We start from the raw sequence: 24,248 nt of genomic DNA, 5'->3' as shown, positions 1-24,248 counted from the left end.
AACCCTAACCCTAACCCTAACCCCTAACCCTACCCCTAACCCTAACCCACCCCTAACCCTCCCCTAACCCTCCCCTAACCCTCCCCTAACCCTCCCCTAACCCTCCCCTAACCCACCCCTATGGCCAACGAGGCCTCCATGGGGCTTCTTTTGCCAAAGCATCACTGCTTGGTGCTGGTTCCTGCCCCCTCAGCATCACCCTCCTCTTGCTTTCTGGGGTCGGTTTTGGAGACTCTGCTCTCAACCTTCTGCCCCAGGGGAGGGTCCATCAGCAGGTTACCCCACCCAGGCACAGGTTTTCCTCCCCTCTGGCCAACAAGGGATATGTTGGTTTAGTTGGAAGTGGGATTTAATCTCAAGCCACTCTGGGGACAAGGTGAAGCTGCTCTGGGTTTGCTGCAGGGAATCATAGGATCATTAAGGTTGGAAGGCACCTTGAAGATCATCAAGTTCCAACCCCCCTGCCGTGAGCAGGGAACCCTCCCACTAGACCAGGTTGCACAAAACCTTGTCCAAAGGTCTTCAAAACCTCCAGGGATGGGGCATCACCAACCTCCCTGGGCAACCCATCCCAGCTCCTCAGGGTGCAGGCACATCCCGTGGGACACCCCAGCCCCTGCTCCAGCCCTTCTGCTGACAAAAAGCTGGCAAAGAGGATTTCTCTGAAGAATCTTTGGGGGATTCAAAGTCCCTCACGGGTCACTGAGCTCAGCACTTACCCAGGGTGGGCACCAGCACCTCCTGGATGTGGCCACCACCAGGGCAGCTGCTTTTCCCTTTTCAATCCATGTCAAAAAAAGAAAAGAAAAGAAGATTAAAAACCCAAATCTCATTGTTTCTGAAGTTGGAGTTTTTTCTCTTCATTTCCAGCAGATGAGGAGCAGCCTGATGGTTTCTACACACGAGTCTCAGAAGAGGTTGGGCTGCTGGTGCAGGGCAGTGAGGGGGGCAGAGGACGTGGGGAGCAGCCCCCAGGCGACCAGGGGGTCGGTGAGTGGTGTCCCCTGAGCTGCTTCATCCCTGGGACGGACAGAAACCAGTGGGGAGAGATTTGGCCCCATGCAGAACCTGCACGGGACTCCTGCCCCATTGAAACTCTGTCCCAGGGGCTTCTGTGACCCAAACAGGGACCCCAGCCCCACTTCAATTGTGCCCCAGGACCTCTGTGACCCAAACAGGGACCCCAACTCCACTTCAATCCTGTCCCAGGGGCTTCTGTGACCCAAACAGGGACCCCAACCCTACATCAATCCTGTCCCAGGGGCTTCTGTGACCCAAACAGGGACCCCAACCCTACATCAATCCTGTCCCAGGGGCTTCTGTGACCCAAACAGGGACCCCAACCCCACTGAAACTCTGTCCCAGGGGCTTCTGTGACCCAAACAGGGACCCCAACCCTACATCAATCCTGTCCCAGGGGCTTCTGTGACCCAAACAGGGATCCCAACCCTACATGAATCGTGCCCCAGGACCTCTGTGACCCAAACAGGGACTCCAGCCCCACTTCAGTCCTGTCCCAGGGGCTTCTGTGACCCAAACAGGGACCCCAACCCCACTGAAACTCTGTCCTGGGGGCTTCTGTGACCCAAACAGGGACCCCAACCCTACATCAATCCTGTCCCAGGGGCTTCTGTGACCCAAACAGGGACCCCAGCCCCATTTCATTCCCATCCCAGGGGCTTCTGTGACCCAAACAGGGACCCCAACCCTACATCAATCCTGTCCCAGGGGCTTCTGTGACCCAAACAGGGACCCCAGCCCCACTTCATTCCCATCCCAGGGCCTTCTGTGACCCAAACAGGGACCCTAACCCTACATCAATCCTGTCTCAGTGGCTTCTGTGACCCAAACAGTCCTATGGAGACTTTGGGGGAGGTTTTCAGCATCAGGGTTTGTTCTGTGGAGGGAGAAGTTCCAAGGCAGGAGGGTGTTTTTGCTGCCTCACAAGAGGCAAGAGGCTGGAATGGGTTTGGCAGGGATGGACACACGGTGCTGAGGACATTTTTCAGAGGGGGCTAAACAGACTGTGCAGCCCCCTAAAGGGTCTGGGTGTGGGGCTGGGAGAAGGGGCTGGAATAACGTGGGATCTCTCCCTGCAGAGGAGGCCATCAAGAGAATTGTGGCCCTGCTCCAGAGTGCAGGAGATGAGCTGGACAGGCAGGTGAGAGAAGAGCTGCCCTGAGGGTGGAAGGGATTTGGGCCAAGTTCTGTGCTACTGTGAGATCTAAACCCACTCCTGACTCCCCTGGGGCTGGGAAACACAGCATAAAATCAAGGCAATGACACCTTCTCATTCCCCGACGGGGTGTGATGGTGTCTGTCTGTCTGTCTGTCCTCCTTCCTGGTGGGGAGTGAAGGCACCAACCCTGGGGTGACACACCAAGGGCTTTGCTTCTAACACCTCTTTTCACTTGCTCTTCCACCAGATGAAGGAAGACCCCCGGCTCTGGGTGTTCTTCAGAGACATGTCCTACAGCTCCTTCAAGGACCTGGCTGATTCCTACGTCCAGCAGGAGCTGACGGGCAGCAGACCCAACGTCAACCCCCAAGAGATCCAGTTTGCCTTTGCAGTCCACTTCACAGCCAGGGTGGCAGGCATCTGCAACCAGGCAGTCAACAGGGTCATGGGCTTTGGCACCCGCTACCTGGAAGACTCATTTGCACCCTTGTCCTACAGCAAAATCCTCCAGGTAGGTAGGAGAAGCTCAGGGTTGAGCATCCAGCTCAGTGTGGGGTCATTTTAGGCTGGTGGAGAGAGCTGGGTGGGTAGCAGTCATGCTGGTTTATACTGGGAGGGTGAATGGGTGCTGGAATTTGCCTCATGCTGGTTGAGGTGCCTTTGCCTTCCCCCAAGGTGAGCGTGGTCCTTGCACACCCCAGGAGCAGGACTTTGCTCCCTGCATCTCCACAGCTGGGAGGTGCCTGGACATTGCTGCGACCTGGTGGAACCACAGCTTCCCTCGGGGAGAATTCCCTCCTAAACCCATCTAGGAGACCAATAACCCCAGCTCAGTGTGGGAGATGGACCTGATGGATGTTTTTCCTTCTGTCCCAGCAGAACAGAGGAACGTTCAGCACAGAGAGCAGTGACAGCCCTGACTGACACCAGCTGCTCCCAAGGGCCTGAGGTGCCAGGAACCCAAGGATGTGGATTGACTTGACAGACCCTGTTGGCCACCTGGACATGGGGTGATCTTCAGAGCTTGTGGGGTTGAAAAATCCTTCTCAGGAGAACCACAGCAAGAGCCACAGTAGCTTAGACCCCAGCTGGCTGGGGGCAAAGAGCCTGTCAGTGAAAGCAGCCCCAGATTTCACCCTGGGTTTGCATTTGAGCTCTGACCAAAGGTAGAACCTCGTGGTTTGGTTGTGTTTGTGTATTTATTTACCTGCTTTTCTAGACCTCTCTGTGAATGCACAGCAAGGAACTTTTGTAGCTTCTCCTGCCAGTCAAGTGTCCACTTGAGGAACAAAACAAACCAAAACAACACCCTAAAACTCCAATAAACTGGTCCCAAACTGGCAACCAGCCTTGTCTACTGGGTGATGTGTTATCCAGGGATAACTTTGCTGTTGTGGGCTGCTCCTTCCAAGCCAGATGCAAAGTGGCACAAAGAGGAGTCTTACCACAGACACATAGTGTGGTCCTGCTATTTTTCCCTGTCCACAGCCATTCCCTTTCCAGAAGAAGGAGATTTCTTGACCAAAAGAGCTTGATCTGACACCAAGAATGGGGCAAAGCTTGTTCCCCCAGGGATGCAGAAGCTGCTGGTCCCTGGAGGACCAAGGGGATTTACAGCTGTTAGGGTCTCACCTACAAGGCCTAAGAAGATGTGAAATGTCAAAGGGATTAAGTTCTAATTGTTGGGAATGTTCCAAGCTTTATCTTTGCCCAGGTCTCTAAGTCAGGTCAGAGATTAAGGCAGCTCAGGGCTGGGGACGTGGCCAGTGCTCAGCGTGGTGCCACCAGCAGGAGCATCTCCCTTGCCAAGGTCAGACCCACCACCCTGGGAGGTCTGAAAGGGACAACATTTTGGGGCTCGTAGGGTGCAAAGAGGTGTGGGGGGGTTTCAAGGTGATGATGGTGACAAAGAAAGCTGCAGGTCTGGCTCAGTGCCACGCAGGGGGTGACAGTCCCCTCTAGGCCACCAGGGACAGCTGCTGCCTGCCCAGCTTCTCCTCTCCTGGAGGGTCTGGTCTCTTCAGTCCTTGAAAAACCCAAAGTAAAACAAACTGGGGAAGCAGAGCCTGGGGGAAGGAGGAAGCAGCTCCTCCCCACACTGCTCAACATGCCCCATTTGTGGAGCCTTTCAGGAACACTTGATGGAGCTGCTGAGGGTTGAGCCACCAGCTGCCCCACGGAGGGGGACACCTTGCAGGGGCTCTGTCTAATTTAGGGTCATTAGGACTGTGAAAAACCCACTCCTGGGTCCTGCCCAGTGATGCCAGCAACAAGCAGGTGTCAGCCCCAGGTTTCCTTGAGGCCAGGAAAGCACCTGGGACATTTTTACTGCAGGAGAAACTGAAACTGCTCTCGTCTGTTTGCTCCTGTGACCTGGGCAGGGTGAGGTGGGGACGTGGTGGGGACCTGGAGGGAGGATCACATCATGTCCCTGTTGGTTTTGCATGGGAGCTCCTGTGGAGCCAGGTGTGGGTTGGGATTTGCATGGAGCAGAAGAGGGTTTTGTCTCCTTCCTGATCTCCTGAGGGACATTGTCCTTCCCTCAGTGGGTGGGATGCACCCACCAGGCAAACCCCTGCTGAGAAAAACTGCTCATCTCCCCCTTTTTCCTTCTCCTTTGCTTTTCCTGCTATCATGGCTGAACCAAATGTCCTCTTCCTGTGGTCGCTGGGTCTTCCCCCACCCATCAGGGCAGCAGTGGTGGAGAAACCAGGAGCAAAACCTGCAGGAGCCTCTTGCTTCTAGTCCCAGAGGAACCAACCCAAAGCAAGGATGGGGGTCCATGGGGATGGGAGCAGCCACAGCTGCTGTCACTGCAGCCACCCAGGGCTGGTGGCTCTCAGAGCTCAGGTCCCTTCTCCTGAGCTACTCCAGCATCTTGGCTTAATCTCTTGGTTATAAAATTGAGACCCTGGTCGCCTGTGGCCAGCAAAGACATTAAGAAGGTAATAAAGAACAACATGTTCTTAGCCCCAGGGTTTTGATCGGTTTCCAGCTCTGGGTATTACCTTCATCCTTCCCCAGACACCCTGTGGTGGCTTCAGACAGCCAAGACAATCCCTCCCCTTGCCTGAAAATCCCTGGGATCATGGACACTGGCCAACTGGGCACGGATCCTGTCCAGGCCCAGTGCCCTTCCCAGCCCCTGTGAGCCAGGGGGGTTCTCCTGAAAGCATCTCAGGCTGCTTTTGGGCTCTGGCCTCCCCAGGCCCCCTAGTCCTCCCTAATCCTGCTCTGCTGAGTACCAGGAAGGGGAGGGCAGCTGAGGAAACCAGCCCAGCACTTAATGAGCCAATTAATGCAAAATTTGCTGGTGCTAAGAGGATGATGACAAGGTTTCATCTCACGGGACCGTGGCACCAGGTCAGGGAGGGTGTTGTCCCCTGGGACACTGTCCTGGGCTCTCAGCGGGGGAGGATGTGGGGTGGAATTTGCACAACCCCTCCTTACACCTCCTTGTCATTAATTGCAGAAGGGGGTGATTTGTGGGAAATGCTGCCACGTGGCTGCAACAAACCTACCCCAGTGTGACCCCCTGGGCTGGCAGAACCAAGGGCACAAACAGGTGGACTCGATGGTCTTGAAGGTCTTTTCCAACCAAGGTCATTCTGGGATTAACCCCAAGGTGGGTCCCCAAAACCCAGCTCCTCTTGGGGTCTGAGGATTCCAAGGAGAGCCTGGGATGCCTGAACATGTCATGAAGTCCTCACAGGTCTGAGCTACCAGCTTTTGGGGGTAAGGAATCTTCACCATGGACCTCCCCATGGAGATACTCACTTATCTCTGTGCAGGAATAACAGCTTCTTCATGGCCACTGCATGGTCCTTCACCCTCTGGCTCTGGAAACAGAAGATCTCATTGGATGCTTTGCTTCGTGGCAGCTGAAAGGGAAGAAATGATGACAAGATGCCCAAAGGAGAACCTGGGGGAGAACATCTCCCAGCTCAGCTTGCTCAGGGTTTGCACCCTGGAGATGCTCCTGGAGCACCACGTTTGGAAGCAACCCCAGCTCCTTGTTTTCACCCCCTCAGAGGTTGCCCAAGAGGCAGGGGAGGACAAAACCCTTAGAATAGGGAGCAAATCAAAGGAGTCTTTCCAAACCTAACCCAGGGCACCGCCCTGCATCCTCCCCTTGTGTAACACCCCCTGCCTTCAAGTGTCTTACACAAGCCTCTCCTCACTCAGAACTGAGCTGTGCCTAAGCTGGGATTGATGGGGAATCCTATTTAGGAGAACACCCCTGGGGAGGGGAGAACGAAGCAAAGGGGAAATTTGACGTGGACGTTTCCAAGTTGGATGGGACCAGGAAGGCAGGGAGCATCTCTGGGAGGGCTCCTGGAGGATTTCAGATCCCTTGGGATAAAAGGGGAGCCTGGATTCAGCCCTGAGCACCAGAGCTGCCTGTGGCTGGGGATTACAAGGGCTGTTTTGATCACAGGAAAACTTCTGTTTTTAGCACAGGCAGTAATTACATCAGCTGGTGAATGTGACCACCCCGAGGAGCTGCCCTGAAGGGAGCTGGAAATCCATCTTCTGGACTCCTCTGCAGCCAGAGATGAGCTTGGAGAAAGCAAGAGGAGAAGACACCTTGAGTTTCACCCGGTGAAAAAGGACAAGGGGAGACGTCGAGCCGGATTAGATCTGGAGATGGCTGAGGAGGCTCTGAGGGGTCCCAGCACCCGTTTCTCCCTCTCCTTCTCAGGCAGTGGCTTCCTCGCCATGTACCAGGTTGGGGTGGTGCAGTCTCTCCTGGAATTGGCTCCTGAGCTCCTCAGATCTGCCTGCAAGGTCTACGGCTCCTCGGCCGGTTCCCTCATCGCCGCCGCCGTCGTGTGCAACATCGGCCTGGGTAAGAAACCCACTGCCCACACCTCCTGCCTGGAGCTTTGGTTCCTTTCCAAAGAGAAAGAGAGGAGCTAAAAGCCTTAAAGCACTGGTGGAAAAGTCACCTGCCCTTCTGGCAGCCACCCCAGGGCAAGGTTGGGTGGCGTGGGCTGCGCCAGCTGGTTGTTGGTGTCTGAATGTGACCTGAGATGGTCAGGGAGATAGAGCACAGGGAAATGTGGCCACACCTGAATGGCATTGCCTCATTTTCCTGCTTCTGCTGAAGGAGCAGATCTCTTTGTTCTTCTGCAAGGTCTAGGGAGTGGTGAGATGTGTCCCCAAGCAGGTCTGTGTGGCTGCAGTTGGGTGGGTATATCCATGTAAAAGCTCCTTGTCACCTGCAGAGCAGGTGCCTTGGCATCCTGAGCTGGGAAGGGACACGAGTGGCAGCCACAGAGGTGTCTGTAGAGCCAACGTGTCTGCAGGTGGCTTTGGGTTATCCCACCCAGCCTTCCCAGCACAAGGGAAGATGTGGCACAGTTCCCACTTCCAGGCAGTGCAGCATCTTCCCCCTTGGGCTCATCAGCAGGAGGTTCCTGGGGGAACAGGGTCCCTGCTCCACCCTGGGGCTTCTCTGGCTGCTGTAAAAGAGGCTTCACCCTCAACCTCTTTAAACAACATGGAAACAGGTCCCTCTAGCAGTAAGATCCCAGAATCCCAGTGTGTGTGTGTGGTGGTGTTGGAGATCATCTAGTCCAACCCCTCTGCTGAAGCAGGTTGTCCCCAGAGCAGGTTTTATGGGCTCATGTCCACATGGGTTTTGAATATCTCCAGAGAAGGAGATGTCAGAACCTGTCTGGGCAGCCTGTTTTGGTGCTTGGTCATCCTCAAAGCAATAATCTACGTGTAGAATTAATTCCAAGTGGTTAACCCACTTCTAATAATCACATCCTCCCCTACTTCCAATTAGTGTAAACAAGACTTAAGTCCTCAAAGTCTGATCCAAGCCCTGCTTTAAGCAATGGGGACATTTAGGAGAAGTTCAGGGGTCCAAAAAATGATGGAGGGAGCAGGGAGGAAACACACAGTTCCTAAAACCTCTGGTAGATGCTGGAACTGCTCTGCTAGGACTAAAAATAATTTACAACTTTGACAAAGATGTTTGGACCAAGCAGAAATGAACCTGTAGAGAACTCCTCTACAAACCAGTAAGGGCCCCAAAACTTTCCTCTCTGATTCTGGTGGAACTGGGTGGAGCTGGGGCTGTTTGGGATAAATGATTTTGGGAACTGTTCTTGCTGTGGGCACCACTGCTGAAACCAGGGGTGGCATCACCATCCATGCTGAGATGATTTTGTGCCCAAAACATGTTCCCCCAAGGAAGACAAGACCTTGTAGGTAGTGGTGACTCTGGTTGGGTTTCTCATAAGGCAAATGAAGGTGGCACAAAAGTCTGTCAGATTCACATTGGGTCAAAAAGAGACTTAAAGTTGTGCTTGGCTACTGCTGGGGGGTCCTATGAGGGGGTTGTGGTTGTGTTCCTGCCCCTGTCCTGACCTGGGCAGCATCAGGAGCTCTGAGCTCTCCAAGACAGGTTGTCCCCTGCCACAGGTCACCTCCTGAGCACACGTTTGTCACCAGCAAGCTGGGGCAGGGGGGACAGTCCCAGGTTTACCAGCTTTTCCCCCCGTTACAGTTCACAGAGCAGCCAGACAGTGCCTGGCAGGTTCACCCCTGCTCTGGTCTCTGGGTCTTCTGGCTTCCCCGAGGACCCTGCATTAACCCCTTGAGCATTAATCACCACCACACATGGGCTGAACATCCTCTCCAACATCTATCACCTCTCTTAATACCTGTCTTGCTCCACCTGCCTTCGGGACACTCCATCTGATCCATCTGCCCGTGGGTGTGAAGCAGGAGACAGCCTGGAGACCTTGGCACCTCCAAAGCCCTGGAGCTCAGGCAAACCCCCCTGGCCTTGTGCTGGGTCCTGGGGAGCCCACCCAGCTGCAAGGTTGGCTCTGGGCAGCACTGGGAGCCAGAGGAGCCTTTTGCTGGCAGAGTTCACCTGCCCCAGGTGGGGTGTTCCCCAAACCAGCTCCCCATTCCAGCTCCCTCCCCAGGGCCAGGCTGGGAGCAGGGTTTGCTGCACCCCCCATCCCTGGGCAGCCTTTCAACTCTGGTGTCTCCTTGGACTGCTCCTCCTGCAGCTCTGCCCCTTTAACCCAGCTTTTTGGGCGTGTAGACACATGTAATGACTGTTAGTCCTGGCTGCAAGGTCACCAGGGGAGCTCCAGGGTCTCCAGGTGAGCTCCAGGGTCACCAGGTGAGCTCCAGGGTCACCAGGTGAGCTCCAGGGTCTCCAGGGGAGCTCCAGGGCCACCAGGGGAGCTCCAGGGTCTCCAGGGGAGCTCCAGGGTCTCCAGGGGAGCTCCAGGGTCACCAGGGGAGCTCCAGGGCCCCCAGAGGAGCTCCAGGGTCTCCAGGGGAGCTCCAGGGTCTCCAGGGGAGCTCCAGGGTCACCAGAGGAGCTCCAGGGTCTCCGGGGGAGCTCCAGGGTCCCCAGAGGAGCTCCAGGGTCTCCAGGGGAGCTCCAGGGTCACCAGGAGAGCTCCAGGGTCTCCAGGGGAGGTTGGATGCAAAGGGAGTCCCAGCACAGGGCTGGGTCTGCAGGAGAGCTCTGAGCAGAGCAGGTAGGATTCTGCTCCTCCTCCTCACCCTTGAGCCATCCCAGTATGAGCTGGGAGGTGGAAGGCAGGAATGGGTCGTGCAGATCACACTGGCACTGGGAACTTGGTGTCTGCCCCTGTGCCTGGGGCTCTCTGGAGCTTTTCCCTAATCCCTGGTCATGCACCCACCTCCAGCCTGGGGACTTCACCAGTGGGGTGTCCTTTGAGGACAACCTGGGGGCCATCTCCCCCTTCCTCTCCTGACACAATGTCCCCCACTGCACCCTGGGGTGGTGCCCAGGAGGCTTTATTTTTGAGGAGTGTCAAAACTCATAGAATCATCATAGAATCCCAGACTGGTTTAGGTGGGAAGGGACATTCAAGATCATCCAGTCCCACCCCTGCATGGGCAGGGACACCTCCCAGCAGCCCAGGCTGCTCCAAGCCCCATCCAACCTGCCCTTCAACACTGCCAGGGATGGGGCAGCCACAGCTTCCCTGGGCAACAGGATTTCAAGTGTAACTGTCAGGGATATCACTGACTTTCTTTCTCTTTCCCCCTCACCTCTGTGTCAGATGACATGAAGGAATATTTCTTTACCCTGACCATGGAAGCCAGGAAAACCATCCTGGGCCCTCTGTCTCCCAAGTGCAGCTTGCTGGCCACTATCAGGGCTCTTCTGCAGAGGATGCTGCCAAAGGACTCCTACCAACTGGCTTCAGGGAGGCTGCACATCTCACTCACACGGGTCATGGATGGACAGAATGTCATGGTCTCTGAGTTCAGCTCCAACGAGGATCTCATCCAGGTAAAGGGACCTTCCTCTGATGCTTTAGGAAGATCTCTACCTGCTGCTTGAGGTGGAGGCACCTAATTTTAACTGCACTTCTTTCTACCCAAGATGATGGGGAGTTTCAAGGAGCTCTGCCAGAGCTGTGGTCCCACCACAGTGAGCTCCATGAGGTCTGGGGGGAGGGAGGAAGAGGTGAGCTCTGCAGTCAGGCAGGAAGAAATCATGTTAAAAAAAAAGCAGGTTTGTTTCCAGCCTCAAAAAGCTGATGCTGAGGTGCTGGCCAGGTCTAATAAGTGCTAATAACTCTTTGCAAAGAGTTGTGTTCATGTTAATATGACCCTTCAGCTTCCTGGAGAAGTGTGTCCTTGGCCAAGTCCTGCTGGCAGGGATTCTTTTCATTGCCTGGGAGGAAAGAGCTGCACACACACCCCTGGTGCCAAACAACAGGCAGCTGATGAACCAGGAAATTAGCTGCTGCAGAAAGGATCTCAGGGTAAAACCCTCAACAGAGCTGACCACGAGGTTTGCTTGTCCCAGGGAGCCAGTAGAGGATGGCAAAGCCCATGGAGATGTTGGGAGTTCATCCCATGGGTCCTGCCCAGGAGCCTGGGATGCTCATTCCCAGCTGATGACAGTGGTGGGAAATGGTTGCAAATGGGCCCAGCAGTGGCTGGTTCATTGACAAATCCCAGCAGGCTGAAAATGGACAGTGAGGACATGGTGGTTTTGTCCAAAACCCCACAAATAGAAAAAAAAAAGGACCCCAAAGCTTCACCTTGTCACCATCAAAGGGCAGTGTCTGGGCAGTGGGGTGTAGACACACATCCCCAATAGTGTTGGCAGCTGTAAGAATAAACCACAAAGAGCCTGCTCAAGAGAACTGTTTCAGCTTCATGTTTTCCCCTTCTTGAAACCTTCCTTCTTGACACAGTCAAGTGCAAAGTCCAGGTGGCACCAACTGCTGAGCTCCAGACCATTAGTCAGGCCTGAATTTGTAAGCACTCAGTCAACAGCTTTTGTCCAGGAGAGCTTGGACTGGAACACTGACTTCTGCAATCCCTGTCCTCCCCCAGGCTCTTGTCTGCAGCTGCTTCCTTCCCATCTACTGTGGATTCATCCCTCCATCCTACCGAGGAGTGGTGAGTGACACTTCCAATAAAACATGCACTCCCAGCAGGATGTTCTTGGCTTTGAACTTCACATTGTCTTGAGCAGAGAGGGATGTGGGTGTCCAGGCTCCTCCTTTAGTTAACAAGCACCTCTTGGAGCCAGGCTGGGAGAGTTGGGGTGTTCAGCCTGGAGAAGAGAAGGCTCCAGGGAGACCTTAGAGCAGCTTCCAGTGCCTGAAGGGGCTCCAGGAAAGCTGGGGAGGGACTTGGGACAAGGGCAGGGAGGGATGGGATGAGGGGGATGGATGAAAAGTGGGAGAGGGAGATTGAGGTTGGAGATGAGGAGGGAATTCTTTGGTGTGAGGGTGGTGAGAGCCTGGCCCAGGTTGCCCAGGGAAGCTGTGGCTGCCCCATCCCTGGCAGTGTTGAAGGGCAGGTTGGATGGGGCTTGGAGCAACCTGGGCTGGTGGGAGGGGTCCCTGCCCATGCAGGGGGTGGGACTGGATGATCTTGAAGGTCCCTTCCGACCAAACCATTCTATGATCTGATTCTATGATATATGAGTGGGCAGAGAGGACGTGATGGGACTGGCCCATGGCAGGAGATGTCACCTTGGCAGCTCCTTGCTTTCCTCTCAGAGCAACCCCTCCCTTTCCTCTTCCCCTCAGAGATACGTGGATGGAGGATTCACTGGCCTGCAGCCTGTCTCCAGCTTGGAGGAAGCTGTGATCACCGTGTCCCCCTTCACAGGAGAGCTGGACATCTGCCCACGGGATTGTCCTGCTATCTTCTTCTGCTTCCATATCTTCAATGGCAGCATTCAGATCTCCATAGAAAACCTCTGCAGGATTAGCTATGCTCTCTTCCCACCCAGCAGCATGGTAAGCCCATCACCCTCTTCCACTTTTCATCCATCCCCCTCATCCCATCCCTCCCTGCCCTTGTCCCAAGTCCCTCCCCAGCTTTCCTGGAGCCCCTTCAGGCACTGGAAGCTGCTCTCAGGTCTCCCTGGAGCCTCTTCTTCTTCCCAGCTTAGTGTTGGTTCAATTAATGCTGGACCTGCCTTCCCAAGCTTTAAGGTTCAGCTCCGTCTCCATCTTTCATTGATGAGGTCTCAAGGGGAGGGTGCAGTGCTGGTTCTGCAGTGGGTGTTTCTGATGGGTGACCAAGCTGGGATGAGGGTCCCCCCTGGTTTGACAACCCAAAAAGGACCAGCACCTGGGTGGCTGGAAACCAACCTGTGCTTGTTGCCTTCCCAAATGGGCCATCCCAACCCTCTGTGGCCAAACAGCCTTGGATAGAATCAGAGAACGTCTTGGGTTAGAAGGGACCTCTAAAGGTCACCTAGCCCAAATCCCTGCAATAAGCAGGGACATCTCCAACTAGACCACATTGCTCAGAGCCCCATCCAGCCTGACCTTGAATGTCTCCAGGGATGGAGCCTCCACCACCTCTCCAGGCAACCTGTGCCACTGATCCACCACCCTCATATGAAAGAACTTTTCCCTAATGTCCAACCTCTGTCTACCCTTTTCTAGCTTAAAACCATCACCCCTTGTCCTATCATTACATGTCCTTGTGAGCAGCTCCTCCCCAGCCTCCCTGCAGGCCCTGCAGGTGCTGGATCCTCCTGCCTGGATGGAGGCTCCTTGAGTGACCTCAAGTGTTTCTCCTGCAGGTCCTGGACGACATTTTCTCCCAAGGCTACCAGGACACTGCCCTTTTCCTGTACAGGAACAGTTAAGTATCACCCCAAGACCTGAAAGAGCAGCCTAGAAGGGTGACACAGATGCCACCATCAGCCTTTTCTTCCCCACCTCTCCCAGATGCTTTTGGCTTCAACTACTTTGACGGCAACTTCCGCTTCTCCGTCCTGTGCGGGAAGAAGGACCCGGCACCTCCCAGGGGGACACGGCCCAGCCTGGGCACCAGGGACCCCCGGGGGCTGCCTCCCTGCCTCCTGCCAGGTAGAGGGTCTGGGGCACTGACCTTGGGCTCTGGGGGTGGCTGGGGCTGCTGCAGTGGGGGAGGAGCACGAGGACGTGGAGGATTTTCTGGAGATCCCGGTTCTAGTCGATATTTCTGGACCTGCTGCTTGAAAAGAGAGTTTTGTAAGAGCAGCTCCAGCCTGGGCTTCAGCTCCTGTGGGCTGAGCTGCAAGAGCTGCAAGAGCTGCAGGAGCTGCAAGAGCTGCAAGCCAAGAGTTGCTGGACAAGAGGAATTATTGCATTTCTTGGGTTATTTCTAATGACTGGTCTTTATTGACTTCTGTGTTGTCCTTCCCGGGCACAGGTTTGGCTCCCTGGAGGAAGGAGCAGGTGGCTGGACTGCAAGATCCACTCTCCAAGCTCCTGCTGCAGCCCTACAGGCTGCCAGCTTTTGTCAGGAAGGGGTAAGAACATCAGGGCAGAGACATCAAAGCTGAGAGTCACAGAATCAGTGAATTGTTTTGGTTGGAAAAGCCCTTTCAGATCCTCCAGTCCAACCCTTCCCCCAGCCCTGCCAAGGCCACCACTGCCCCGTGTCCCTCAGCACCATCTCCAGGGCTTGGAAACCCCTCCAGGGATGGGGACTCCACCCTGGGCAGCCTGGGCCAGGGCCTGACAGCCCTTTGGGTGAAGAATGTTGCCTAATATCTATTATAAACTTGGTGCAAGATGAGCATGAACTCTGAGCCCAGTGCTGGGGATGGGCTGCAGCAGCCTTCAGATGGCAGCTCTATGGGGTGATAGATCCATGGGATGACAGATCCATGGGATGATAGCTCCATGGGGTGATAGATCCATGGGATGGCAGCTCCATGGGATGATAGATCCATGGGATGACAGCTCCATGGGATGGCAGCTCCGTGGGAAACACACAGGGCAGCCTCCAGACCAGGGCAGGCTGGTGCCCATCTGCTGCATAAATAGCTTCACTGGCACCCCCTTCCTCTGCAGGAGGGTTGTGTTCCCTGAGGACAAGCTCTCAGGAACACATCTAGCAGGACCACCAGAGAATCATAGAATGGTTCAGGTTGGAAGGGACCTTAAAGATCATCAGGTTCCAGCCTCCCTGCTGTGAGCAGGGACACGTCCCACCAGCCCAGCTTGGCTTGGTCCTGGAACAGACTCTTGCAGCCTTCACCTGCCTTCAACACCCTCCCCTTCTTGCTGCATTTACTGGGGATTCAAATCTGCCTGTTGATTTTTGTCTCTGCAGGATGAAGAAGCTGTGGGGGCTGCTGGAAGTCATCAGCTCCGTGGTGAAACAGTTCCAGAAGTGCCTTCAAACTGTGGTGCCTGGTTTGCTTCAGAGAGCTGTGACCTCCCTAGCCAGGAGGTGAAGTGCTTGGGGGTTGCAAACCCTCAGCAGAGGGAGGGAGGAAGGGCAGGGAACCCCAGGGGACCTCACCCATGGGTCACTGCGTGGGGCTAAAGATCCCACATCTGGGGTCCACCAGAAGAAAAGCAGCCATTTTTTTTTTTGTCCTTGGAATATGATGAGAATAACACCCCAAAATGTCACCTTACCCTGGCAGCAGCTGTGAAGCAGTTTCGTGCTGCTTCCCTACAGCAACATATTCTTGTTCCAGAGCATTTCCCTGCTGGGCTCAGTCCTGGCAGGACATCAGACACATTCAACAAAGATCCTGGGAGGTGTTTTTGGCACTAAACTCTCCAGGCTTCAAGGCATTTAACTTGTCACACAACTCCTAAGCCATAACCCTCTGAGACCTGCTGGCAAGTTCCTTCACGTGCAGCTGGCAAAGCCTGGCACAGGATGGTCCTTCTGCAGGAGCTGCACCATTCCTCAGCCTTGGAAAAAAGTCCTGCAGCATCCAATGTCCCTGGGGCTGCTTGTCCCTGCTGGGAAATCAACCCTGACCCAACTCATTCCCAGCTGATTCCCTCAGGTAACCATCCTGGCTGGGCCCTGGAGGTCCCTGCTGGTTCTGCTGCCCTGGGATGCAGTGGGTGGCACTGGAGCTTTTTTCCCACAGCAGTTTGGTTGCTGGTTTGGGTTTTTCATGGAGTTTTTTTTGGGGTGGTTCTTGAGGAAAGCAGCTGATTTTGTTCCCAGTGCTGCTGCAGTTTCTCTGCTCAGGCCTGAGCTGCTTGGACATGAGTCTGTGCAGGGGAGACTGGGCATCCTGGGGAGCCTGGCTGCTGGTGCCCCTGGCCACTCCACCTGCTGCTCACCAGCAGTGTCCCTCCTCCTGCTTTCCTGCAGACCCCAGGGCAGGCATTTGCCAGGGAATGTCACATTTTGAGTGTTTCCCTCCCACTCAATAAACTTGCAGAGAGACTGAACCATCAGAAAACAGGGAGGGGGAAAAGCCTCAGGGAGCAGCACACTGGGAAGAGCTCATTTTTATCCACTTCCCTGGAGCCATTTTACCAATTACCTTGAGCTCCATCATAGAATGATGGGATGGTTCATGTTGGAAGGGACCTTAAAGACCATCTAGATCCAGGCCCCCACAGGGAGGTTTCATCCCAAGTGCTCTAGAGGCTGCAGGGTCAGGAAGGTGGGAAGAGCTGAAGGCTGCATTGATGGGAGCAGATTTGGAGCTGTCTATGAATGCTCAGAGAATCATGGAGAGAAGATGTGCTGCTATCTCTGGTTTTATTCAATGCCCTGGGAATATTTTCTCTGCTGAAAGAAACCTGGATGCTTATTGGACCCATCAAAACCTGCTCCTGTCTCCCCCATTCCATCCTGCTTGGATTTGTATCTCAACTCCTGAAGCCAAAGCTGCTCAAACCCAGCCCTGGAGCTGGGACTACATTCCTGCCATGGATCAGAGTGGAAAGGGTGCAGAGGGTACATCCGTGTCTCCCAGGGCAGGAGCAGGGCCAGCCAGCCCTTCCTTTGCTTTTGCTCACACTGCTCTCCTGCTTTCCCTCCCCTTCTGCACCAGCCAAGCCCCTGGTCCCTCCAGCACCATCCCCTCCAGGCAGGATGGAACCATCCCAGTCACCCTCAGGCAGCTGCACTGACCCTCCTCCCATGGGAACTCAAATCCCTCCAAGAAAATGCTCATCTAGGAACTGGACACCCTAAGAAACCCACTGAACTTGTCTGCAAACATCAGCCACAAGCAGGAGCACAGTTTCAAGTACCCAGTGCACCCCACCTGCTTGGTCTTCAGAAGTGAGTAAAACCTTGAGAACTTTCAGAAAAATACAGCCTACAAGGACCACCCAAACCAAAAAGGTCACAGAACCAACCAACCAACCAACCAACCAACCAACCAACCAACCAACCAACCAACCAACCAACCAACCAACCAACCAACCAACCAACCAACCAACCAACCAACCAACCAACCTTGATCCAAACCTGCAGAGATGGGTTAAATATTTAATGACCCATCATTCCAATCAGCTGGGTTTGCTTTATTAACCCCCCCATCTCTTCAAGCAAACACACCTGGTGCTGCTCCCTCTGCATGAGCTTGGAGCTAATGGCAAAAGGAGGCAAAGTTTGACATCTCTTGGCTCTCAAGGAGGTTGCTTCACCCCCAGGGAGGGGAAGCCCAGCTGCACCCAGTTCAAACCAGCAGCAATAGGTGTTAGGTGGGTTATGGGAATCACCTGGGGCCTAGAGGGGCTAAGAAGGGGGTTGTGGCTCTGCTTGTGCTGGTGACTTTGCTGCCACAGTTTGGTCTTCAGTGCATCTTGGTGTCTAGCTGCAGGTTGGTTGTTCTCTCTTCAGAGCATGAAGTGACCCCACTGCTGCCTTTGGCCCCCAAGATGCTCTTCTGTGGCTGGAGGGGCCCTAAAGAGAGGAAAATCACACGGGTCAATCTGCCAGATGCTTCTGGCAGCTCCAGTGGGACAGGCTGGATTCAGACACCCCACCAGGGCTGTTTCCCTCCCTCTTGCTCTCTCCAGGATAAGCAGGTTTTGAGATCCTTCAAACGTTGCCCTCCTGCCCCTGCCCTGTCCTTGCCCAGGGCTGCATCCAACCCAGCAGAGACATGAAGCCTGAGGTTGGATGGGATGAGTCTGGAGACAACCCAAGGCAGCAGGAGCTCCCTCAAAACCTCTGCAGATCCAGTGGGAAAGGGAGCCCTGGGGCATGATCCATGACCCATGCAGCCCAGCCAAATAAACCAGCATCTCCCCAGTCCTGCCTGTGTCCTTGGCTGCTGGTGCTTTGTGCCAGACTCTGCTCCCACTCCAGCTCCTCAGGAGGGTGCAGCTCATGGTCCAACTGTCCTGGGGGCCACTGGGATAACAAGGAGAACCCCTTGTGGTCAAACTGCTCATCCATCCTCTGATTTCCCCAGGGAAACAGGCACAAATGGTTCACAGGTTCATACCCTTCTTTGCTTCCATCAAGGATATCACAGTGTTGTGCAGATAAACAGTAAAATGGACTTTTCCTGGCCTAGACCATCAGGCCTTTTCCTTCCCAAAACCTGATGTGGAGACTGAGAGCCCTGACTCACCTCCTGGTTGCTCTCTGACCCAACAAACGAGTCTTGATTACTCCCACAGGTGACCTGAGCTCAGTGCAGAACAACCCAGCTGCAAACCAGAGGGCAGGAGGCTCCTGGCAGCCCCCAGGCTGCCCAACCTCCAAAGAAACCTCCTTCCAACACCAAAATGTTGCTTTCAAAAGCTCCATGGAGCTCAGACTGGCGAAGCCTTTAAAAAAACCCACCAAGTTTGGAAGCAAACAGCCTAATACTGGCCTGAATTTCTACACTGGGCCTCTTCCCATGGATGGAATTGTCTTGTTTTCCATGGAAATCTCTTCTTTGCTTTCTTTTTTAAATCTCCCAAGCTTTTTTAGAGCTGGAATGTTAGTGGTCCTGTTGTTTCCCCTTTATGTTCCTCATTTGGTGTGTTCCTTAGATAGAGCAGAACAATATGTGGGGGTTCCCCCTCTCCCCCACTTTTTATTTCTCCAGCAACATTTTTAAACCATCCTGGTGTTGGAAAAACTGGGGAACTTTTCCTAAGCTGACAAATCCTGAAAGGTTGAAAGACCCAGAAAGAAAATAAAGAAGAACACTGAAAGGGATGTTGATGTCCAGAACATCATTCTTTGTATCCAAGAAGGGGTCTGGAAATGTTGAGGGCTCACAGGTTTCTGTGGCAAAACTGGAAGGGGAGGGGGCATCATTTTTTGCTCAGGATTGCAGAAAATGAGAAGGTTTTTTTTAAGCCAGAGAAGGCAGGTTTAAGAAATGATGCAGGTAGAGCTTTCCCTGCATCTCTAAGGAAGCTTTTCTTGCACTTGAGGGTTTGCACAGCAGGGTCACTGAGCAGAGATGTTGGCCTGGGTGTCAGGGCCAAGCCAGCTCTGAGATGCTGCTCCTTCCCTCACTCAGAATGAAGTGATGTGTGGGCAGAACCTGCTGGTTCCTTGCAGGGTGAGCCCTTGGCTTTCTTCTCAGCAAGAGCTACTTCTCCACCCCACCTGGCCACAGCCTGAGCCCTCAATCCTCATCCAAACAGAGCTCAGCAGGAGGTTTTTGCTCCTAACCACAGACACAAGAGGGAACTCTCTCCCATTCCTGATGTTCTCACCTACTGGAGCCTGCAAGATCCCAGACAGCCTCTCCTGGCTCTGAGAGCCCTGGGCAAGTGTCATTTACCACAAATGATGGGGTCCTCTACCTTTCTGCTGGTGGAGAAGGTGTTGTGGGGCTTCCTCTTCATCTGCTGCCCAGATGGTCCCTGGGTTCTCTGCAGTGACATCCTCAGGGTCTGTGGATCTGGAGTGGAGCACTCTTGCTTCTAGCTTCAACTTTAGGGTCTCTTCACCTTTCTGATATAATTCATTGGCCAACGAAAGCATGAAGTCCTCATCAGCGTAATTGATGTCAAATTTACCTGGTGGGGAGAGAATCCAGCTCTCACTGCTTGTCACTCAGCTCCCAGGTCTCCAGCAACACGAGGCTTGGCCAGGGTTGGCTGGAAGGCAGGGGGGCTGGTGACCACGGTGCTTGGCTCATCTGAGTTGGGTTTTTGGGTCAGGATCACCAACCATTGCTGCTTTGTGCACCAGTGGGTCCTCAGGGCACTCCAGCCTGTGTGCAGGACAGTGAAGGACACTTCCCCTCCCCAGGTCCTGGGGACCTGCATTCCCTGGAAAGCTCTGCCCAGTGTGGCAGAAAAAATGGGACTTAATGTCTTCAGAGGGGAAGGGGTGAAGAGGGACCTTCAGGGGAGGCCACAGAGAGGATGGGACTCAAGTCATCCTGGCAATGCCAGGGATGCAGAGATGTCTCTGCCCTGGTCATGCTGGGTGATGCTCTGGCTGCACCTCAGCAAACCAACCTTGTAAGAGAAGCACCTGAACTACCTGTTCCTCACTTACCCAGCCTTCTTAAGAAGGAGACTCCATCCTGGTAGCCATGGAGATACATCTGCTCCAGAACCTGCAGGGGAAGGTGGCAGTCAGGGCAGATGGGCCAGCCAGAGGGGCCTCATTGCTCTGGGTACCTGCAGGAGCAGCAGCTCACTTCGTGTTTGGGGAGGCACAGGAGACACTGGAGGCGGCAGAAGTTCCTCTTGGAGATCAGCAAGATGCAATCTGAGATCTGGAAGGTGATGAAGGCAGCTGGGCCCTCCCTGGGACAGATGTCGTACTCGCCGGCCAGCCCGGACATGGTGATGGTGCTTGGGGACAAGAAATCAGCCTGCCACATGGCCAGCTCCCCATCCACGTACCTCTGGGAGAGAGCACAGGGGTCCTCAGCCAGGAGAGACCTGGCTCACACACCTGCATCCAGCTGGGGCTTCTTCCCCACCCTGACCCCAGCCAGGCTGCAGCTTTGCCTCCCTTTGCCATTAGCTCCAAGCTCACGCAGAGGGAGCAGCACCAGGTGTGTTTGCTTGAAGAGATGGGGGGGGTTAATAAAGCAAACCCAGCTGATTGGAATGATGGGGCATTAAATACTTAGCCCATTTCTGCAGGTTTGTGGTGGGAGGGTTCTGTTCTCTGCAGGGGACAGCTCTGACTTCTGTCCCATGGGCTCCAGGGCTGCACCCACCAGCTCCTCTCTCCATCACTCCTGAGTGAAACTGGGAGGAAAGGAGTTGAGCCAACCCCATGGGCAGGCTTGGCGGGGGTTGCCTGTGTGAGGAAGTCACTTCTCAGGTCATCTTGTGGGGCACCTGGGCTCAGTTCCTCTCTGTGTGAAGGCAACATCAAGCAACTTTGGTGGCAAATGTGGGTGTAAATAATGCTGAATGGCACCACTGCCAAAGGACACAGAGTAGGTGGGTCCCCAGCCTGACCTGGGATAGGTTCTCCAGCCCATAAGGCTACTCACCACCCCACGGAACGTAGGAGGTATCAACCCAAAGTACAGAGGGATGAAGCAGCTGCAGGTGATGGCCTGTGGGTGAGATGGAAAGCCCAGAGGTGAGGGAAGAGCCACAAAAACCTGTTCCTTTGGGAGCAGTGGTGAACTGGGCACCCCCAGCCGGGTTATTGGGCACCACTGGCTGTTGTGGAGCAGCCCATGTCCCATCTCCACAGCCAGGGCTGGAGAAGGTGGAAGGTGACCCCTGAGATGCCTCATTTTGCTCCCTGTGTGCTCAGGGCTGTAGATACTTCAGCCACCAACCACAAGGGCTGATGAAGGGACTGGAACCTCACCAGACAGGTGAGGAAAGGCTGAGAGACCTGGGGCTGGTTAGTCTTGAGAAGGGAAGACCAAGAGGGGACCTGATGAATGACTATGAATGTCTGCAGGGTGGGTGTCAGGGATGGGCAGTGTCTGTTCAGTGGTGCCTGTGGCAGGACCAGGGGAAACAGCACCAAGTGACAACACAAGAAGTTCCACCTCAACGTGAGGAGAAACTTCTTCCCTGTGAGGGTGATGGAGCCCTGGGCCAGGCTGCCCAGAGAGGCTGTGGAGTCTCCTTCTCTGGAGACATTCCAACCCCATCTGGACACGTTCCTGTGTGACCTGCCCTGGGTGTTCCTGCTGCAGCAGGGGGGTTGGGCTTCATCTTCAGAGGTCCCTTCCAACCCCTCTGATTCTATGACTCTTCCCATAGCTGAAGTACCATGCAAGACCTCTGAAGGAAATGCTGCAGCTGGTCTGATGCAGCAAACTGAAGTCACAAAAAATCATCTTTGTGATCTCAAAACCTATCTCAATGTCTCTTCAGCTTATCTAGAAATACACAGCATGTAATCAGTAAACTATAACCATCTTCTCATATCTGGAGGTTCATACCTGGCAAAGCAACTGTACCATCTTGTTCCAGAGTTTCTGGGTTTATTCTTATGGCTGTCATACTGTGATTATTCGCATCTCTATATAATAAATAACCCTGGTAAGAATAAGAATATATATATTGGTATGAAAACATTATTTAATACATTAAAGCATATTGTCAAAAGTTAAATAACATAATTATAGGTATTTGTTTAAAGTTTTTTAAATCTTTTACATCAAGTTTTCTTTATTTTGTTAATCAACCTTCTTCCACTAATTAAATTCTGTAATAAAAACACCAGAAATCTGACCCCCTTCCTCAGCACTTTCTAAACGCTGTAGATCAGCATGCTGAAGTTTATATACAGCACTTGAAGACACACATAATAATTCTGTTCTTTATAAATATATACCATTGCAGTTACAAGCCATAGGAAAAAAAACTATGTTTCTGTCTCCACTTTCCAAAACAAGAAAAGACTCATGGGAATACCAGGAAGGAAATGTATATATTGCCCTATATAGAGAAGTGATCATTAATGAGTATTAACAAATGCATTAAAAACTAGAAAAATTTTCCAAGATGTTAACTACTTTGACTCTCACACTAAGAAGACTCCATGTATTTATTCTTTCTGACCTCTTCAAAGAAGTTTGTGCAAAGTATATGGTGATTTTGGTAAAAGCAGCTGAGAAATAAGGCTATATACTGCTCACTTCCCAGTTCCTAACTAAACCTAGGGGAAGGGAAATATTCAGGCCTAATTATTTCCTATTTCTGTTCCTCCATGTGTATAACAGGTTCATATCCCCAAAACTGTCTATTCTGAGCCAAAAGCCCACATCAGGAAGTCTCCATTGATATACTGGAACTGTATCTTCTCTCTGTACACACATATGTATATATATAAAAGGCTTCTTCCTTAAACAATTTGCCTACCTGAAACTCACATTTGAAGTTTGGTTGTTTATACTTAGAACTTAGAGTGCACTTCTAAATAAACACAGTCAGAGAAGTTTTGCTTTAGCTTAAACTACATAGGTTGCTTAAGCACCCACTTCTGCTTAATGTGCACATATCCATAAGAGGGGCAATGTGGCAACTTTGCTCTCATGTCCTTTTTGAGCCTACGATGTCTGTGAACCCTTTAAAGAATTTGAGGGAGCAGGGCAGAAACACAGGGACTTTACACTTTGGAAGCACTTATGCTATAAAAGCAGGTACAGGAAAGGGAAAATACTACTGAAGGGCACTTATGAACATATTCTCTCAAGGTGACTGATGCCAAGCAAAGCAGCATTCACTTGCAGGAGGGTTGCAGAGGCCAGTATGAATAATGACTAAATAATGATCCTGACAACACCAGAGTCACACCAGGAGACATGACAATGGCTTGCAGTTGCCTGAAGCATGACTGGCATCAGATGGGGATTCTACACATTGAGAATGTATGTCTTTCACAGGGAGGTTGCTAAGGCTTAACCTCAGAATATCTTCATTTGTCAGAGTCAAAAACTGTAATTACAATAATCTAACAAAAAAAATAATAAAAAAAAATCAAACAACCCTCTTACTTCCATCTAAACTACTAGAATTTTCCTGGAAAAAAAAAATCAGCCTCTGTGAGGAAAAACTAACACATGAAAACTAGGAAAAATTTTTAAAAATGAAAACAGAAGGAAAAGCTTCAGTCTAAAATAACTTGTATGATGAAGTAAGAAAAAACATTTAAACGTGAGTGCAGCCCATGTCCCATCTCCACAGCCAGGGCTGGAGAAGGTGGAAGGTGACCCCTGAGATGCCTCATTTTGCTCCCTGTGTGCTCAGGGCTGTAGATACTTCAGCCACCAACCACAAGGGCTGATGAAGGGACTGGAACCTCACCAGACAGGTGAGGAAAGGCTGAGAGACCTGGGGCTGGTTAGTCTTGAGAAGGGAAGACCAAGAGGGGACCTGATGAATGACTATGAATGTCTGCAGGGTGGGTGTCAGGGATGGGCCAGTGTCTGTTCAGTGGTGCCTGTGGCAGGACGAGGGGAAACAGCACCAAGTGACAACACAGGAAGTTCCACCTCAATGTGAGGAGAAACTTCTTCCCTGTGAGGGTGATGGAGCCCTGGGCCAGGCTGCCCAGAGAGGCTGTGGAGTCTCCTTCTCTGGAGACATTCCAACCCCATCTGGACACGTTCCTGTGTGACCTGCCCTGGGTGTTCCTGCTGCAGCAGGGGGGTTGGGCTTCATCTTCAGAGGTCCCTTCCAACCCCTCTGATTCTATGAGTTTTAAAAATTCCTATCAGCTCGTGATCCTGTCTGGCTTCAGAGGGTGGCAAGGACAGAAAGGAAGCCATGGGCTGCTGGGAGCATCCCCAGGGATGCTGTGGGGCAGGCAGTGGATCCCAAGCAGCAGGTCTCAGGCAGCAGACCCCAAGCAGCAGGTCCCAAGCAGCAGGTCCCAAGCAGCAGATCCCAGGCAGCAGGTCCCAGGCAGCCGGTCCCAG

At 53.1% G+C, this 24,248-nt stretch overlaps 3 protein-coding genes across 3 annotated transcripts in view; 2 read left to right on the top strand and 1 right to left on the bottom strand.

Moving 5' to 3' along the window:
• LOC104392037 (apoptosis facilitator Bcl-2-like protein 14) overlaps positions 1–3,700 on the top strand; it is a 7,855-nt gene extending 4,155 nt beyond the window's left edge. The window contains exons 2-6 of the mRNA XM_010001393.1: positions 258–342; positions 871–990; positions 2,100–2,161; positions 2,427–2,690; positions 3,668–3,700. Of these exons, the coding sequence (XP_009999695.1) occupies positions 258–342; positions 871–990; positions 2,100–2,161; positions 2,427–2,690; positions 3,668–3,700 (564 nt within the window). The remainder of the gene's footprint in view (positions 1–257; positions 343–870; positions 991–2,099; positions 2,162–2,426; positions 2,691–3,667) is intronic.
• Positions 3,701–6,826: 3,126 nt separating this feature from the next.
• On the top strand, positions 6,827–14,900 carry PNPLA1 (patatin-like phospholipase domain containing 1). Its single transcript, XM_010001392.1, has 8 exons — positions 6,827–7,028; positions 10,249–10,481; positions 11,540–11,605; positions 12,244–12,456; positions 13,254–13,314; positions 13,402–13,542; positions 13,868–13,967; positions 14,777–14,900. The coding sequence occupies exons 1-8, from the start codon at positions 6,827–6,829 to the stop codon at positions 14,898–14,900; spliced, it is 1,140 nt and encodes a 379-aa protein (XP_009999694.1).
• Positions 14,901–17,228: 2,328 nt separating this feature from the next.
• Positions 17,229–24,248, bottom strand: part of LOC104392035 (patatin-like phospholipase domain-containing protein 1) — an 8,491-nt gene continuing 1,471 nt past the window's right edge. The window contains exons 3-7 of the mRNA XM_010001390.1: positions 20,853–20,918; positions 20,040–20,249; positions 19,895–19,955; positions 19,192–19,407; positions 17,229–17,338 (exon numbers count right to left, since the gene is read on the bottom strand). Of these exons, the coding sequence (XP_009999692.1) occupies positions 17,229–17,338; positions 19,192–19,407; positions 19,895–19,955; positions 20,040–20,249; positions 20,853–20,918 (663 nt within the window). The remainder of the gene's footprint in view (positions 17,339–19,191; positions 19,408–19,894; positions 19,956–20,039; positions 20,250–20,852; positions 20,919–24,248) is intronic.

Source organism: Chaetura pelagica, unplaced genomic scaffold (genome assembly GCF_000747805.2).
Source record: "Chaetura pelagica isolate M959 unplaced genomic scaffold, ChaPel_1.0 scaffold507, whole genome shotgun sequence".
Lineage (NCBI taxonomy): Eukaryota > Metazoa > Chordata > Aves > Apodiformes > Apodidae > Chaetura > Chaetura pelagica.
Note: the sequence above shows the minus strand (reverse complement) of the source record. Positions and strands in the feature narration are given on the sequence as shown.